Source organism: Notothenia coriiceps, unplaced genomic scaffold, assembly GCF_000735185.1.
Source record: "Notothenia coriiceps isolate Sejong01 unplaced genomic scaffold, NC01 NC01_scaffold00009658, whole genome shotgun sequence".
Classification (NCBI taxonomy): Eukaryota; Metazoa; Chordata; class Actinopteri; order Perciformes; family Nototheniidae; genus Notothenia; species Notothenia coriiceps.
Genome location: NW_011342359.1, coordinates 94,732 through 112,779, shown reverse-complemented (window position 1 = coordinate 112,779; position 18,048 = coordinate 94,732). Strand labels below are relative to the sequence as shown.

General features: G+C 42.7%; 2 protein-coding genes across 2 annotated transcripts in view; one reads left to right on the top strand and one right to left on the bottom strand.

Annotated features, from left to right (window-relative positions):
* Positions 1-1,687: 1,687 nt before the first annotated feature.
* Positions 1,688-8,416, bottom strand: LOC104945456 (uncharacterized). The gene is made up of 4 exons (XM_010771127.1): positions 8,215-8,416; positions 6,702-6,778; positions 3,384-6,193; positions 1,688-1,991 (listed from the first exon to the last, which is right to left on the bottom strand). Exons 3-4 carry the CDS (start codon positions 5,952-5,954, stop codon positions 1,707-1,709), a joined length of 2,856 nt encoding a protein of 951 aa, XP_010769429.1. The 5' UTR covers positions 5,955-6,193; positions 6,702-6,778; positions 8,215-8,416; the 3' UTR covers positions 1,688-1,706.
* The window catches only part of LOC104945482 (helicase SRCAP-like), an 18,733-nt gene continuing 8,149 nt past the window's right edge, over positions 7,465-18,048 (top strand). The window contains exon 1 of the mRNA XM_010771165.1: positions 7,465-7,469. The gene's annotated coding sequence lies outside the window, so the exon portion shown is untranslated. The remainder of the gene's footprint in view (positions 7,470-18,048) is intronic.

Below are 18,048 nucleotides of genomic sequence, written 5' to 3'. Positions count from 1 at the left end.
CGAACACGTCCTCATCTTTTGATGGCGCAATTATTTTTATGTGCGTCCCGTCAATAGCACCGGGCATACCTGCAATTGCCATGAAGTTGGCTTTGATCCTGTGTAGTTGTTGATTGTCCAAAGGAAACCGGATAAACTGTTGGATGATATGTGGTCTAGAGAGCGCGTTGATGGTTTGGTTTATGGCACGGCTGACTGATGGTTGCGATATTCCTAAATCGTCGGCATTGCAAAGTTGCATTTTCCCTGTTGCTAAATATCGTAGTGTTGCCAAACATTTTATTTCCAGACTAATCGGGTTATTCCTGTTAGTCGGGGATGTTATTGCATCCCGCACTAATTCCACAACAAGTTTGATACCCTCACGATTTAGCCTATATCTCTTGATCAATTCACAGTCTTCCATTGTCTCCAAAACATTTCGTCTCGCAGCCATTTTCAGATTCTTTGTGAATAGGTCTTACTGAGTTAGGAGTCCTCTCGAGGACTTTTAAGCTCTCCAACTTAGGTGCTACTTTTAGTCCTAAAATACTTTGTGAATTGCTCTTAGTGAATAAAATTAGGAGTCCTAAATTTAAGACTGACACGCCCATTATGTTTAGGAGTTTCTCCTAAATTCGCCAGTTAGGAGCTACTTTTAGCCCTAAGATCCTTTGTGAATACGGCCCCTGGTCTGCAGCTGTACAGATGATTTGTGGGTAAATGGTGATAGTGGTTGTGTTTTCCAGACTTTGTGATTATTCACTGCAGACTTCTACACAGCTCTCAAGTATAATCCAGAAGACTAAGAAACGCAAAGTAACAACATCAAAGAGAAATTTGTATCAGTGGGCGAATCCGGAATTACAAAGAAACAGGGAGCCTTCAACTTTGCAGGTTGGGAGTTTAAGGTCCTTTCATCATTTATTTCACTCTCTTCAATTATTCAATCTCAAAGCCATCATGACATCAAAAAAATATATAAAATGTGAAAAAGCTTACAGTATTCCTTTATAACCACAGCAATCAATGTCAATTGTGCTTTTTGGATTTTTCAACAGCTGTTCATATTAATGATTCTGTCCTTTGATTGCCCTTATTCCAAAAAAGACAATGTTACTCCCAAGCCGTTTGAATGGCTAATCAAAGAGATTGTTCTACTTATATTTATTTTAGGATGTAACAGTTAATTCTGCAAATAATGTCAAAACCATGGGGTACGCATACGCCCTTCAAATAACTTGAAAGTCCATCCTTTTCTAACTGCCGTCATGTTGCCCCTCTAATACGCTCGTTGTGGCAATTTTGCAAAACTGTGTTCTATGAGCTACTCCTTTAATGGCTGCTATGCACGAGAACAGACTCCACACATTCTTGCCTAGTAGAATTGTGCTCATTGCACAGAGCAGGCAAGATGATTGGGTGTTGCAAACTGCACAGAAACTCCTATTGAGGCTTGAATTCTCAATGCTGCCTATCAAAATGTACTCCAATGTCAGCAAACGCTACAAATAAATATTCTGGCTATCCGAACAGATGGTCATATTTGCTAGTGAATTATTCTTTTGCAGGTAAACTTAATGAATGACACCTTAAGCCACCTGTGGAAACTCAAGACATGTTTTTATTTTGTATTTCTGATAAAACAACTATTGTAAGTTCCCCTAAGCCCATTTAGTCTTGCATCTTCAAAAGAAAAAAGTCATTACAGCGTGTCATAGGGCAAGTTATGGATCACTCACATGTTTAGCCAGCTCTGCCATGTCTGTGTGACGCTCTCCGCGGGGGCGCTGAGGAGTGACCTGTTCAGGTGGGGAAGGGGAGGAACTGCATCTGCCGCCAGTAGAAATGGGAGACACAAACTTCCCATGAGGACCCCGGAGAGGTGAAGACTTGTCCCGTTGTAGGTTCGACCAATCACTGGAGGGTGAGGGACCCGGGTAAGAAGAGGAGGTGGAGGGTGAGACGGGAGATGAATTTTCCATGACCCTGTCTGCTATCCACTGGCGTACCTGAAGGTTAAGGATAAAGAAGCACAAGAGGAAATTATTTCAAAAGGTGAAAGCAGTAAAGTTCACTAAGAAAAAAGCCACATGCATGAATTGGGTAAAAAGCTTTTATAGTAAGCAAATCCTGACATGCTCCAGAACCATAAAGTGGTGCAGGAATGATTCCTTAACGTGTTTTTGATTAGATCCCTGAAATAAGGTCTATCACAAGCTAAAAGAGACTTTCACTTTTTTTCCATGACAAACTATGCCAGTAAAAACCCCAATTATGACTTCTATTAGTCATAAAAGCAGCGGTTGCTAACAGGTGACTGAACATTAGCAGCCTTTAGCTTAGCAGTGGTGACGACGTGGAGTCATGCGACCATCATGTAGTTTGTTAAAAACCTAAAATTAGCTCTTTACCTATGGCAATTGCATATTTGCTTCAAAAATCATAAAGTGGTGTTAATATGTGAAGATTATCCTGTTGAAGAAAACGTGTCAGCTTCAGAAACATTTTCAAAAATCACAAAACATATGTCCCTCCCCGCTTTTTGTGGAAAGAGCCCTTGAGATGTTGACTTCCTGGTCGGTCTACAAAAACATGTCATCACTGCACCACTTTATAAACTAGCCATTAGTGACTTTCAGTCAGCTTTTGCCTCATGCAGAATAACAATCATCAAATAGAAGAAGTCAAAGTGCTCCTTGGCATTAGCAGTGACAGCGCCTGACTAGGAAGTGCTGCTGAGTATCCTGTGTGAAAGGAACCTATGTGGTTGTCTGACAGCCACCACTTACCTTCAGGAATATTGCCTTTTTGTCTGTCCATGCTGGAAAACACACATGGCTTAGCATGCGGCCAACTTAAAATAAATAAATCACTAAATAACACACATGAGGGATATAAACATGTACCAACATGCAGAAGGATGTATAGATGCCATCTTAAGACAAGTATGCTTCAAACCTAATTTGAATTACAGGAGCATAATAATGATGGTGTTTATGACAAATGTTACTTTCGTTTAAATTAAGCATAGATAAAACAAGTAAATAGTACACAATAAGCAAATAGTCATACACCTGCGGAACATCACCACAGCTTAAATATATCTTTTTGTTATATGTAGTAAAAAGAGTGTTCCTCACAATACATAGTGAGAATAGCTCTTTACCTCTAGTGGGGCACATCATTCAGATTGGAAAAGTAAAGGACAGCATTGTCTGAAACAATGACATACCCCAGGGAGCAGCTAATAAACACATTTCCGCCTCATCTTTATCACAATGTAATAGATGCTTAGATACAAACTCAACATTGTTTTCATTTCAGCCGTGTCCTTGTTTAATCAAGGCTGACACAACTTTCCCACTGACATTCAAGGACAAATAATTTCTTCATGAAAATACCTTGTTTGGAGAGCTGGGGGTGTTCATCTCGCCTTCCGTTTTGTCGCATTCTGGTTCTTCGTCACTGCCTTCTTCTGGGCTGCTGACCTGCCCTGAGGCGTCCTCCTGAACCTCGGTTTCGTCCGTTGGTTCGTCCGGCTCCATGTCTTCACTCTCTTCCTCCACATGGAGGGAGTCCTGTTGGCTGGGGGGATCATTGAGACTGGTAGATGCTTCATCTTCCCTTTCCACTGGTGCTGAGAGCATGTAAAGGGCGTTAGACGTAGTAGGGGTGACAACATCTTGGTACTCTTCACTTGTAGTTTCAGTAACATTTAAGGCCTCTTTGTCAGATTTGCTTGTTGAGGTTGTGACAGATGCAGTCTGGACAGGTTGAAGTGAGATACCGCCTATAGTGGGCTGCTGTACCTTGACAGACGGGGCTGCTGACACAGAAATTGTATTGACAGAGCACTGCGTCTGATCTTTCTGGGCGGCAAGAGCCACAGGCGCACATAAAGAGTCCGAGACAGTTTGGGGAAGGCACTCCTCAGAGCTGTGGGCATTCACTGCCAGCTTGCCAGCCGCATTCTGTTGCTTGGACAGCCGTGCCAAAAGGGAGGGTGGGTGCTTCAGGAGAGGAGTTTCTCCCGGTTTAAGAAGGAGCAGCTTTGGATTTATAGTACCAGAGTGGCGAGTGGTGCAGAAAGCCTCTGGTTTGGTTTCTGTGGGCACAGCAACATTCTGGATTTTCTGTGATGGAGTCTCAGTCAAAGCAGGGGGGGTTTCTTTGGTCCCTTCATGTGAAGAAGCACAGGCCTCACCCTTTGTAGCACTTACAGTCTGATTTATAGAGGGGGCTATGAAAGACAGTGCACCAGCTGTTGCTTCTGCTTCCTGTTTAAGGAGAGTTGTTTGAATTGCAGGAGAATCACCCAACTCTGTTTGGTCTGATATTGCCTCATTGACCTGTGAGCGAGGTGTTTGTTGGCCAGTGTCTGTCTGTTCAACAGTGAATGAGTCAGCAGCTACTTCAACTAAACTAACCTCACTTGAGTTAGTCACTTGAACAGCTTGGTTAGCATCTAATACCAAATGCTGCCTGACGGCAGCAGCTGCCCCAGTGTTTTGTATGGACAAATTATGGGAATTAAGGTTTGCCTGTATCTGATTTGCATCATGCGATGCTGAAGGCTTCTGGGAAATAATGACAGGTTCACTTTCATTAAGTGTGTGAATTGCTGGTTCAAGGTCCACAGAGTGTTCGAGTAACGCGTTGAATAAGTTCACCTCGTATTCTGGAGAGTGGGGTACCAGTGCGCTGCTGCTGGCACATACTTCCTCCGCAACCTCCTCCACCAGGGTGCAAAACTCATACACTTCCACAGGCTGCGAGTCCATCTCGATGTCTGCTTGAACACTTTCTTCATACAGCTTTGGTTCCCCAGAACTCAGCTGCTTTACAATGGCAGCTTCACAGACACTGCCATCTTCTCTCTGCAGGAGGTAACTCTGATTCAGGTGCATGTCAGTCCAGTCCCCGCTGATGTGAGCTTCCTCCCTGACCACAACGATTTCTTGAGCCTCGGCTGAATGCACAAGCTCGGCAGTTAGTGGCGTCCCTTGTTCAGAGGGGTGAGATGTTTCCGATTCAACAACCGGCTCCGTCTGCACTGAGACAAACAGAGGGGGTGCAGCAGAGGGTTTCGAGTAACTCTCCTGTGAGAAAGAGCACTCTGGCAGCATTGTGATGTCAGATGAGGAGGTGTCAATTTGATCTTCCTTCATGCTACTCTCCACCTGCTCTCCTACGAGTGGATCGCAGCTCCTCTGGATGTTGGTCCCAAGTATTGCAGCTGAGGGAGGTTGTCTCTCGTTGTGAGAAGTGTCAACAAGCTCTTTGACAGGCTCAGACATCTCAACTGATTCCAAAGAATTAGCTTTCTGCATTTCTCTGGCATCAGCTGAGAGCTCTGTGGTGATTTTAGGTTGTGTTTTCGACAAGTCACTTTGTTTAATCTCACCGTTTCCAGACGAGGGTAAAGGGATTGTAGATGTTTCCGAGTCCAGGACAGCAGCCCTGTGTTCTGTGGTGTCTTGGACTTTAATAACAACACTTGATTGTGAGACAGAGGGAACTGGGGCTCGGAAACAGATTTGAGATTTGGGTCGGAGAAGAATATTTCCACCTGTGTGCTCTTTTCCGCAAAGTTCCACTTTTGTTCCAGTCTCTGGTTTATATTCCAATGTGATAGACTGTTTTTCCTTTGTCCCTGTGATAAGCACAAGTCCAGCAGCTTCTCTAGGCGGCTGCACTTGATTTGTCTGACTATTTGTGTGGCTTTTCTCTTTATCAGTTTTTGACCCGTATTGCAACTCTTGCACTGTGCTGTCAATTTGTGTTTCTGGGGCGAAAGGGGGACAAAGGGGAGCTGAAAGCCCTTGCATCTCAGCGGAGGAACTACAGTCCGCGTTGAGGGATGTTGGCAAGGATCTCGAAACTCCGACAACACTATCCCCAGCTGGGACTTCTTCGGAGACGCTGGTGATCGGGAGTGTCTCCGGCAAGATGGTCTGACGGGTGCTCTCCATGCCGAGGAATGTTGAGTCGTTGCTCTCTGGCAGTGGCAAAGTGGACAGATTGGTGAACGGAGGGACTGGGCGGGGGGCAGCTGCGACCGGCTGCGGGGCATGCTGAGGTGACTCCCCAGCCACATTCTGTGCAGCCTGAGGGTTGCCACCCTGCACATCCACAGCCGGAGAGGCACCCTGCCGCACCGCCTCCTCCCCAGAGCTTGCCTTCTCTGTGCTGCCCCGGCTACACACTGCACCTGTGGGAGATAGAGATTGTTAAAAAGGTATCTGGTGATACAAATGCTGAAAAAAGAAAAAGAGACATGGAAAAAAATAACTCAACAAATAGAAAATATCTCTTTTGTAGATCTTATATTATTGTCCCCAAGGGATATGTGTCCTGCAGCCTGCAAAACATGAATATATATCAAGTGAAATCAGGAAACCTATGGTAAGCCATGCTCAAAACCATCAACGTTAGCTTCAGGTATTGTTGATGGTTTTAGGGATGGCATATTATGATTTCTGTCTCACTTGATGTACGCATGAATTTTATTATGTTTTTAGTATCAGAGTCTATGTGTTCTTTGTAACTGTGCCACGCTATTGTTTGTTTATTTAAGTACAGGTCATTGTATTGTCATTGCATTAAAAAAAAAAAAAAGCGGCAATGCTCTCATCTAAATCCAATTAGTCAGGACTCTTTTCTACAAAAAAAGAATATCTGACTAGAGAAAGTACAGCTTCAAAGCAACAACTTCTCACCTGTCTGTGGTGTGAGACACAGATCTTCAGTGCTTTCTACTTCCAGGATGCTGAAATTAGGGTCCCCTCGACATATTCTGAGGAAGAAGGAATAGAGACAAATGTCAACTTTCTAATTCAAATCAAACGAGCGATTGCATCCCTCTCCACTTCGCAATTCAAAACTGTAAAGTAGCTGGATTTATTTATTTAATGTTCAGGTCTGAATTGAGTGAACACAAATAGCACAGTGTGTGGGACGCTGGGTAACATGTCACGTCATGAGAGCAGCAACAGCAACACTCGGATAGCTTTGGCTAGCCAACTGCTAGGACTGTAGTTGGTATATTTGGCATTTTGCAGCAGTAATGAAATACTATAAGTGAGTCAGCGGCGCTGAACGGGCTAAACGAGCAGCTACGTTAGCTACAGCTATTGCATTTGCTGCAGTCGCCCACAGGAAGATAGGAATCCTGCAGCACGCGCTCTCAGGCTAAAAGCCGGTGACCAAGCGCGGGCCTCCACTCATTCATTTATATGCTCTCGTGAATGTAAATGTAATTCATGGTGGTGCTAGTTGTAGCTGCATTAAGTTTCAGATGGTTATGTACCATAAGAAATTACATTTGTATTTAGTAGTTATGTGTTCATGAGATGAAAAGAAGATTCCCATCTCGAGTGTGGTAATAATACCAAAACGCTGGGAACCGTGTGATTCATAAAAGTCACGCATTCTAGAAGTTAAACGTTTACGCCAGCTGGTTTGGCTAGTATGGTTAGCTGGCTAATGTTAGCTTTCCACAATAACACACTGCTTGGGTGGCACTAAAAAGGAAAGCTAACTAGCAAGGTACAAGAGTTTACTAAGGGTGCGTTCATTTAATGCGCAGGCGCTCCATCTTCCCCACCCGCAGTTATGTAATGCTCCAGCCATCAAAAGAAGCCTGTTTATACCGACACATTAGCTTAAGTTACTTCGCTATGAGGCAAAAACATCTGAAAAGTCGCATTAAAACCCGCTTCTTCAGCATGCACTACTATACAGAGCTAGGGGGACAATCACTCGTGACGTCATTGTGTGGGGTCAAATCTTGTTTCCAAGATAATAAATACGTTAAAATTATTTGGGTTCGCACACCAATACAAATTACTTTGTGTGTATATAAAAAAAGAGCGAAAAAACTATATTATAAAAGTTCCATATACATTTTGCAATGATTATAAGGGGGATTTGGGGGGACCCTTAGGGTACAACGACAGGCTCTTAAGAAGCGACACTGAGGAAATTATGTGTATAAAGAGCTAATTTCGTTTGAAATTGAATTTATTCAGTGTTGTTGGGTTTTATTTCAATCTCCGACCTCGATTTTAATTCAGTGCCAATGCATTTCAATGACGTATGTTCAAAATACTGACAAATAAATTACATTCTGATTGTGTCCTTTCGTTTGTCAGAGCCCCCCTTCAATTCCCCCATTACTTCCTCCTTGCCCCCCTCCCTCTCCTAAGGCCGCCATCTTAAGTTCCCACCTACCTGAAATTTCCGACCAATTTTCTTTTACTAAATTCTCGTTGAAGGAGTCGTCATCCGCGTAAAATCACACTCAATCCTTGATGTCAGTAATCCAATCTGTCTCCCGGTACCCAACGAGGTACCACTAGGTCTGTGGGAAGAAGTTAAAATACGGACCGCGAGAGACTCAGGGTTTCGGCGCAGAATGTAGCGGTCGCGGGGAGGAGACTTTACGCAGCGAAATGGTGGAAGACCGCTGCTGCTGACAAAGTACAGAACATAGGAAAATCTCGCGAGATTTTGTTAAGCGCGCCACTTGAAATTTCTGATAGCAAATTTGATGGATTATTGTAAATAATCGGTTTTTCCAACTGCTTACCTTTATGTTTAAAAAGGCGCTTACATTATATAATCATGACGGTGTTGATTCACAGTAAAACAATTATAATACGTCCCATTCGGATATTATATTTAGATATAACAAAGTTGTTTGCAGTTTGATCCTTGCGTGATCAAAAGAGAATGAATCAACTAGCAGTGTTGAAGAAAGTATTCTTGAATACAATATTTTTCTTTTTGAAAAAAGAAAAACATTTTAAAGTATAATACATGAAAAAGTAACCATGCAAATTTCCCCTGTGACTGTTATGTTAGATTATTATTACTCATACTTTAAAAGCAGTATTTCGTAGCATAGGTCATTTATAACTCTTAACATCTTAATACAATTATTTATTATTTATATATTATTCATTTTGGATTAACCTGTTGAAATATTTTTCTCCATTAATGGATTGTTGGAGTTCTTAAAAATAGGCGGATGATAATTAGGAAATTGTGTCTTAAATTACCCAGTTCCTAAAGTGTCCCCTTAAAATCGTTTGGTTTCACCAACCGTGATGGTCAAACCTCAAAAATATATTAGGCTACCTTTATTATAATATAAAAGGAAAATCAGCATATCACGAATGTGAAGCTGAAAAAATTAAATGGTTTTCCAAAATAGTCTCAAATTAATCTTATTCCCTGATAATTAATTTATATATTTTTATGTTTAAACTATAGGGGAGGTTAATTGATATCAAAACATTTTATAAAAAGGTTTTAAATGCAAAAATATGAATTTGTTAGGTAACTAAAGCTCTCATATATACATGTAGTCGAGCAGCAATTAATACTTACTGTGTAGTTACATTCCACCAACAAGTAGTATATAGGCGAGTAATTTCCTGCTTATTCCCTTAAAATGCAGGATTAATAGTGAATGGTGCTTCAGAATTTCCTTTTTGTTAGTTAGATTACATAAGAAAATATACTTCAGTCGAGATATTAAAAGTTTTAAACAATTGACATATCATTGCAAATGTTTTAAATTGAAAGACAACTTCAGTACTGAAATGTAAATGGGTAGATTTTTAAGCTGTTCTCTGAGACTATATCAATACATCAGGGTATTGTCACTGTGTTCTTATTTAAGAAAAACACTCACCAGGTAAATCAGGTATGAAAAAACTGAAGAAAAGACCCACACAACAGAGTAAACAACAATTCATTTAATAATTAATCTTTGTGGTCTCTAGGGGAGGGGTTTGAAAGGTATAAAATGGTCATATTAAAATAATCGACCCAGTCTTTTCCCTCTCAGGATACCCACTGTCTAGTTGTCGTTTGACAAGTCCTTATATTTTTTTTCAGTTCTTCAGCAGATGTCCCACTTATCCATGTGTATATAACTTATTTGTATTGGTGAAACAACTCGACAGTTCACTGTACAAGGCTCCCATAGTCCCAAAATGGATATAACACACAGGCAAACCTCCCTCTCAGTGTATTAAAGTCGTTGATGAGATCCTTGAAGAGGCCAGAGGTTGTGAATGGAGACGGCTTAATGTTCACAAGCATTTAACAGTTTTTTGTGATGCAAGCCTTTTTGTCTTCTGCATGATTTGAAACTGCCTGGGGGGAGAGAGTACTGGTTGATACCCGAAACAAAGACAAATAACGTAACAGTGAATATATTTATTATTATAGAAGATAATTAATGTTAATAATAATAATAATTACAAAGGCAATTTCTCTAGACTACTATATTCTGGTCCTGCTCATATAGTCAAGAGGAGAGTGGGAAACAGTTACAGGAAGCTCTAAAACGCTGTGTTCACTCACACAGTGTAGCACAGGTCATTTCACCATTCAACCTTTGATAACAAAACAAAACAAAAAAAGCCAAAAATAGGTTGAATCTCATCATTGAAGCTGAGAGGTTAGATTTTTGGGTAAAGCAGGAGGTGCGATTTATACCAATCTTCATTGAAAATGGTCTCATCAGCACAAAAAGGACCCCTTTGCCAGGGTTTCCCCATCATCTACAATACATAACCAGGGTTGAATTATGAAGAGGAAGGCTTTATAATAATAATAATAATAATAATAATAATATCCCATGAGAAGCTGAGGATGAACCTTTGCATGTTTTCACAGTGTGCATCCCTCTGGAAGTCATTTCCAATCCAACCCGGAAAAAGGCTTGCTGAAACAGCATGGATCACCTGACAAATGAAAGAAAAAGCTGTTCTCTTCCTCTTCCTACAGCTTATTAAATTGAGTACTGTAATAACCAACAGGCAGTATAAAATAAAAATACACCAAAGATGCACAGAAACCATGTACCTTTGAATTGCACTGATAGAACCATTGCGCATATTTCCAAAAAAGTCTTAAAAGCCTTGCATTTCCCTCCTTTTCATCACCTCCAGCCAGCCACGGGGTTGCATTTCATTACGCTAACATATGCTTCCTCGCCTCCTCTATCCTCCCGTGACCTGCAAACTGTCCGCCCCCCCGCCATCATGGAAGATCTTTCAATCCTTTAAATGCACCTCAAAGAGACGAGAAGCTAGGGGGCTTCTGGATGCGAGGAAACACAGGTGTATCCTATCCTATCCTGTATTTTTAATAAATCCCACACCTCCAGTAACTGACGAGGTTTCTCATTTGGAAGCTTTGGCTCCTCACTACTCTCTTTCTCTCAGATACAAGCTGAGAGGAGCTACAACCCGTGAGGGAAGCAAGGAGACATATTATCATAATGAAAAGCACGCGTGGTTACCCTTTGTTGGGCAGACTGGAGCTGGTTTGGTCGTGTAACAGCGAGGGTTAGTAGTCTGCAAGAGGTAAAGGGGGCAGGTAGAGAGCAGCACAGTGATCCTGACATTTCCCTTAATCTCCTCCAGTGTTGTCCCTGTACTATCTGGACTCTCCGTCTTTGTGGATGCTGTACAGAGCCAGCTCCCCCGGCCCGAGTCTCCGGGGAGGCGTGGACGAGCGGCTGGTCATGGACGGAATAAGCGGAGGCGGCGCCCCCACCGCCAAAGCTCCCACCAAGCCCGCCGGGGTCTTTGTCAGGATGCCGTTGGGCACGTGGTGCTGGTTCAGCTGGCCAAGACGGGCGAAGAGGCCGGCGTGGTGCTGGGAAGCGTGAGAGGCTCCGTGGGGGAGCGAGTGGGAGAGAAGGCCGGAGTGGAGCTGCTCCAGGTGAGCAGCGGCGACAGCGTGTGAGGGGCCTGAGAGGTGAGCGCCAGGGGGCATATGCGGGTGCATTCCAAAGTAGCGGGCCCTCTCAAAGTCTTCCCTCAGGATCTGGGTGCGCTGGTCCTCGTCGATCAGCCCTCCTCCCGGGTGTCCGAGGTGATGAGGGCGCTCAAAGTGATGCGCCATGAGGCCGAACTCCTGGCGGACAGCCGAGTTGGGAGCGGAAGAGGTAGACGTCTGAGGGTGCTGAGAGTTGGCTGCAGCGGCTTCCATAAGGCGCTGATGCTGGAGCAGCCGGGCCAGGTGTGGATCGTTTCGCAGGGCGAGGTGAGGATCTGCTCGGAGCGCCATGGCCTCCCTGCGGTGCTGATGCTGCTGCTGAGCAGCCAGCTCCCTCCAGGGATCCCAGGTGAAACTGTGGGGCCCCTGCGGCCCTTGTGCAGGCCCGTGGTGGAAACGCTCTCCTCCTGGACCCATCACCAAACCTGCAGCCCCTGTGCTGCCCAGGTACGCCTCGATGGCCCTGGAGCGGTCCAGCAGGGAGAGGTGGTGCTGGTGCTGTTGGTGTTGTTGGTGTTGTTGTTGTTGGTGTTGTTGTTGTTGTTGTTGGTGGTGTTGTTGTTGTTGTTGGTGTTGTTGTTGTTGTTGTTGTTGTTGGTGCTGTTGTTGCTGCTGTTGTTGCTGTTGTTGTTGCTGTTGTTGCTGTTGTTGGTGGTGGTGGTGTGCAGCAGCAGCAGCAGCAGCAGCGTTTTGAGCATGAGCGTGTGACATGAGAGGAACACCGGGAGTGGGAGTCAGTGACATAGAGGAAGAGGAAGGGGTACCGGAGCGGTGGTGGTGTGGATGGCTGTTGGGGCGTTCAAAGCTGTTGTTGGGTGCTGGGGGAGGCAGCGTGATGGGGATATGCTCCGGCTCCTCTTTCCGCTCCTCTTTGACTTTAACAGGCGGGAGGAGTAGCGGAGGTTTAGACACGGGGGTCGTGGTCCGGTCAGACTTCTTGGCCTGAGACAAAGAAGTGACAGAGGCCGAAGCTGCGGAGGAAGAAGGGAGGTTACCGTCTCTTTGGGAGTGTGAGGGGTCGTTGTGGAGGCCGTGTCCTGTCGGGGCCATTGGGCGGGGGTAAAGGTCCAGAGGAGATTGGGCTGAGCGGTTGGAGGGCGGGGGAGTGGTGAGCACAGAAGATGAGGAAGAGCGTGGTCTGTCCCTGTCTGCTACTAAAGATGAAGGAGGGCCCCGTGAAGACACTGTGGGCTGCGGCCTCTTGTCCCCCTCTCTGTCTCGCTCGTGGTCTCTGTCTCTGCTTAAGCTGCGGGTCAGGTCCTCGATGGGCCCCGTGCTTCCCCCCAGGGTGCTGCTGTGGCCGTTTATATGGGAGACTGGGGTGCTACTGCGGGGCTTCAAGGGAGGGCCAACTGGAGACATTCTCACAGGTTGTCGGCCATACAGCATATTGTCTCTGCAAAACATAATGGGCAAAATGTGCATCTATCATTCATACCAAGCCTTCTATTCATCACTTAAAATACATGTTTTACTAGTAGACTGAACGGTAATTATAAATGCAATTTCAGAACATAAATTATGGATTTACTGTGCAGAATTAACTGGCAGCTATGATTATGAAAACAATTGAACAAGAGAGAATATTTGTTGGATTGTGATTTGTTGAATCTATTTTGTATCAAAGAGCATAAGGACCAGGCATAAGAGTTAATTATAAAAATGTGGGATATTTATTAAAATGTTGCTTTTCAAGAATAATGTCTCAAAAACAAGAAATATATATGGGCAAAATATTGTGAATTTCGAGTTTTGATTAATTCTTAAACATGTTTAAACCGAATTCTTAATATATAAAATAAAAATAAATAAAAAATAAAATAAAAATAAAAAGTGTATGTATAGAAATGTTCTCTTTCTTTATTAGTCCTGGATCAAATGCTACATTTATAATAAAAAAATCCCATTATCATCTTTTGCAAAAAGGCAAAGTTAGAAACAACTCCAAAACTGTCTGATGGGTCCCTATCTCATTGGGAGGTAATGCATGAGGTAATGTTGATTCCAGTGGTGAGCCGTCAGGGCCCTCTAGGCCCTCTCTGACGGCCTAAGATATTCTAAAAAAAAATCATATTTGAAAACTTAAAAAAACCAAAAACATTTATTTTTAAAAAATATATTTTTTATTAGTTTTACCAAAATAACTTGATTTAATTGTATTTAAAATAACATTTCCAAAGAAATAAATCCTTCAAATCTGCCTGTTCANTGTCGTTGGCGGGTGTAGCAACACCAATCGGGATGGTTTTACCGTTCATTCGAGCCAGCAAAACGCGAATGTGCACCACCGGCCTTCTCTTTCGGGAACAAATGAACGGTAAAACCATCCCGATTGGTGTTGCTACACCCGCCAACGACACACCTCTTCACCATGATCCGGAAAAAACAAGACAAACTCGGAGATAAACACTGATACACAAAGTTGACATGCGGCTATACCAGCAATGCTACACTGTGTGATGCTGGGACGGGCTGAACTCACCAGGATTCGCGGAACCACACGTGACGTCACGACACAGCACCAAGCAGCGGCAAGTTTGAATCCAGACTTTTCTGGATACCTCTGAATTTGACCCATTTTCCCGATATTAACAAGTGATTTACAGCAAATAGGAAACGATATTCGATCTATATCACGTGTTACTGGAATAAGACCCAACAAGTTAATGCATTTTGAAACAGTTCTATGATCTTTCAGCTAAAGTAAATTATGCAAGATAAGGACTTTAAGGCTCAAACATGCAGCCCTGCCTCTGCAGACACGCACCAGCTGGCCAGTGACATTTAAGTTGACTTACTTGCTGTTCTTTGTCCCTTCTAAACTTTATACAGGGGATATGTGCTCTGACTGAAATGCAGGTTTAAATGCCTTCTTTTTGTTTTCTGTTATGTCCCTACTATCCAAACCGTCTCTTTGCAGATTTAAATAAATATGGTTGTAAAAAGATACTAGGACACTTTAAATGCATTGCATTTGAAAGTTTTTGAGAGGGATCCGTTTTAAAAATTTCAATCAAACATTTTGTGGTAGTAAGCCAATACGTTTTACGGATATCAGTAATGCAAGCAATGACAAGTTTTGATTATACAAAATGATTTGCTGTGATTGAAGCATTACATTTAGCCTGCAGAGCCTGGCAAACATCCATGTGTCCATTTTTCCAAAAGCACTTTAACCCTGATATTAAGCATTGCTCCGTATATTACATATTACCCTAGTAGACACGGATGATCCTGGCTCCAGCATTATTTTTGGAAATAAGAAAATCTGTACAGATGTTTTATGCAAGCATTATGTACCAAGTACTCTTGTACAAAATGGCACATTCAAGGATGCTTTCCTGTCTTTAAGCTGCCGCTTGTCACAAATAGTCAGTGTGCATTCAGCTGTAGAGAATATGCTATAATTTAACATGAGCCATGTTTAACTTTTAATTAATCCCCAAAATACACCTAAGCACGTAACTGTCTATCCACAGGTCACAGTGGTGTGGATGTGAATGTTAACAAGCTTATCCTACAAATAATATATATATATTTTTTTTATCAAAGTGGCTGTAATTAGACTAACTAGCCATCATTTGGCTAGAGGCCTGTTCCAGCTGGTGGCAATTTATCACTGGTACGTGGAGCTTCAAGGAGAAGCTGAACACACTGTTTTATTACACGCAAGCTTTTAGACATAGATCTTCTTCAGCCGTACCCAGTACATGGAGACAGAAAGAGCACTTATATGGGCACCCCAATAAAAATAAAAAACATCTGCGTATCTTGACCGCAACATTCTTGAACTCTGGTCTTTTAGTCCTAAGAGATGTTTTCTGCCCATTTGTGACGGGATTGCATATTAGTGATTTGAAGGGATGATAGACAATTATCTTTCCTATGCTAATATTAAGCCGTTTTAAAGCTAATTTACCGACAACTACTGTATGAAAAGTTATACTAGCAAACAAACAACAATGAAAAAATAATAATAGATAAACTATCAGTCATAAATTCTGAAATAATGACAAATTCACCTATAGGTCCCAAACAGAAAGGTATATACAACATCTCTAAAATGTACAATAAATCTTTCTGCATATATCAACATGTTGATTTCCCTTTTACAGCCACCGGCGCCTGCTGCTGACAGGAACTCCTCTCCAGAACAGCCTAATGGAGCTGTGGTCTCTGATGCACTTCCTCATGCCCCACGTCTTCCAGTCCCACCGCGAGTTCAAGGAATGGTTCTCCAACCCGCTGACGGGAATGATCGAGGGCAGCCAGGAGTACAATGAGGGCCTGGTCAAGAGGCTGCACAAGGTGCTGAGGCCGTTCCTGCTCAGGAGGATCAAGATCGACGTGGAGAAGCAGATGCCCAAAAAATACGAGCATATTGTGCGCTGTCGCCTCTCCAAGAGACAACGGTTTCTCTACGATGACTTCATGGCACAGGCCTCGTAAGTTACTACACCTCAGAGATGATCCAGTACACAGCAAACATCTTTATGGGATTTAAAATGTATTATGAGCCTCCTAAAGATTTCTACTTGGGAAAAGCAGATTATTTTTTAAAAGATGGATTTAAAGGCACACTCATATAAAAAAAATTACTTTTTTTTTTCTCTCTAATCTCTCCTTATATTAATGAATTAAGATTGTTGTAGAGTGGGTTGCCGAGTCATCTCTGAATATAGAATATGATTGACCTACATGGCAAAGGGTTTGTGTTGTTTTGGGGTCTACACATTATTCTGTATTATTATATTTAGCTTGGTCTACTCAATAAAAAGTTTAGTTATCATTAGTCCAAGAAATTTGGGCTTTTTTGGTTAAATCAAACAATCACAGACCCTGTTTTCTATTTGATTTATTCCCATAAATAACTTAAATGCTTGAAGTGTTTATTACCGGTGTTTTTCTCTTGTCTTACTAGCATTTGTTTCTGTTTCACAGGACCCGGGAAACGCTGGCGAGCGGTCACTTCATGTCTGTGATCAACATCTTAATGCAGCTCCGCAAAGTGTGCAACCACCCCAACCTGTTCGACCCTCGGCCCATCCAGTCGCCCTTCATCACCAAGCCCATTGTTTTCCATACAGCCTCTCTGGCGATGGACGCTCTGGAGATCTCCCCTTTGAAGGTTAGCTTTAAAGGAAAAACAAAAAAAGCTTTAATTTGGTCCGAATGTATTTTTTTCGTCAATTCTGTAACGCTGAGGAGTGGATGTTTAAATGTATTACTTTGTTTTTGTGTCATCAGCGCTGCGACCTTTCAATGTTTGACCTTGTTGGTTTGGAGAGCCGTGTGTCCCGCTACCAGGCAGACATCTTCCTGCCACGCCACAAGGTCAACCGGCAACTCATCCAGGAGGTCATGGATTACCCTGAACCCCCTCCGAGACCTAAACCTGTCCGCATGAAGGTCAACAGGTACGCAGTGCAAATACTTTTATAACCACACATTGTGTAGCCAAACCCAAATGGCTTCCCCAGAATAGTACAGCTGAACCTACACCAGTATTTTTTTTAATTCAGTCTAGAAAAGCTGACCTCTACAAACAAAAGTCAATCAAGATTATTTTTTAAATACTAAATCCAGACCGTTTTCATCTTGCTCGATGCAATACAAAGATTGGTATTAAACTTCTTAAGTTGCATTAAAATGTGTGGCCAGGCAACCATCATAGTAAATGTTGAGATGTTGTCTTGCTTACTTTTCCCATGATCAATCAAAATCGGACAATCTATAAAGCAAACAGTGTTGGTGAGTGTGGACATGCAAATGATCATAGTAAAACTGTGTTTGATTTTGATTAGAAAACACCACTTTTTGGATAACTGTAGACTAATTTAAATAAAGGGAAAAAAGGTAAACAAATAAATTGAGCACTTTGGAAAAGTTGCTGTAAAATGTATTATAAAAATCAATAAATGAAGACATTGATTGAGCTTTTGTATGTTGGTCTGTCTCTGCTTTAGGATGTTCCAGCCGCCTCCTAAAAGTGATAACCGACCGGTCCTCCTGATGAATAAACCCACCTGCTCAGTGCCTCCTGCAGCACAGACCCCCAAATCTCTAGTTACTGAAGTCTCCACAGCTGCTGCTCCTGCTCCTGTGGTTCAACAAGGCAAGTGAAAAGGAACATTTATTTATTAGAGAAAAAGAAAAACGCGATTCTGCGATCGCAGAATTTACCGCATAATCAGCCAAATGGCGCAGATTTTAAAAAAGCCGCATATTTATCAAAAGGCCGCATAATCCCCGCATTTTTCCACA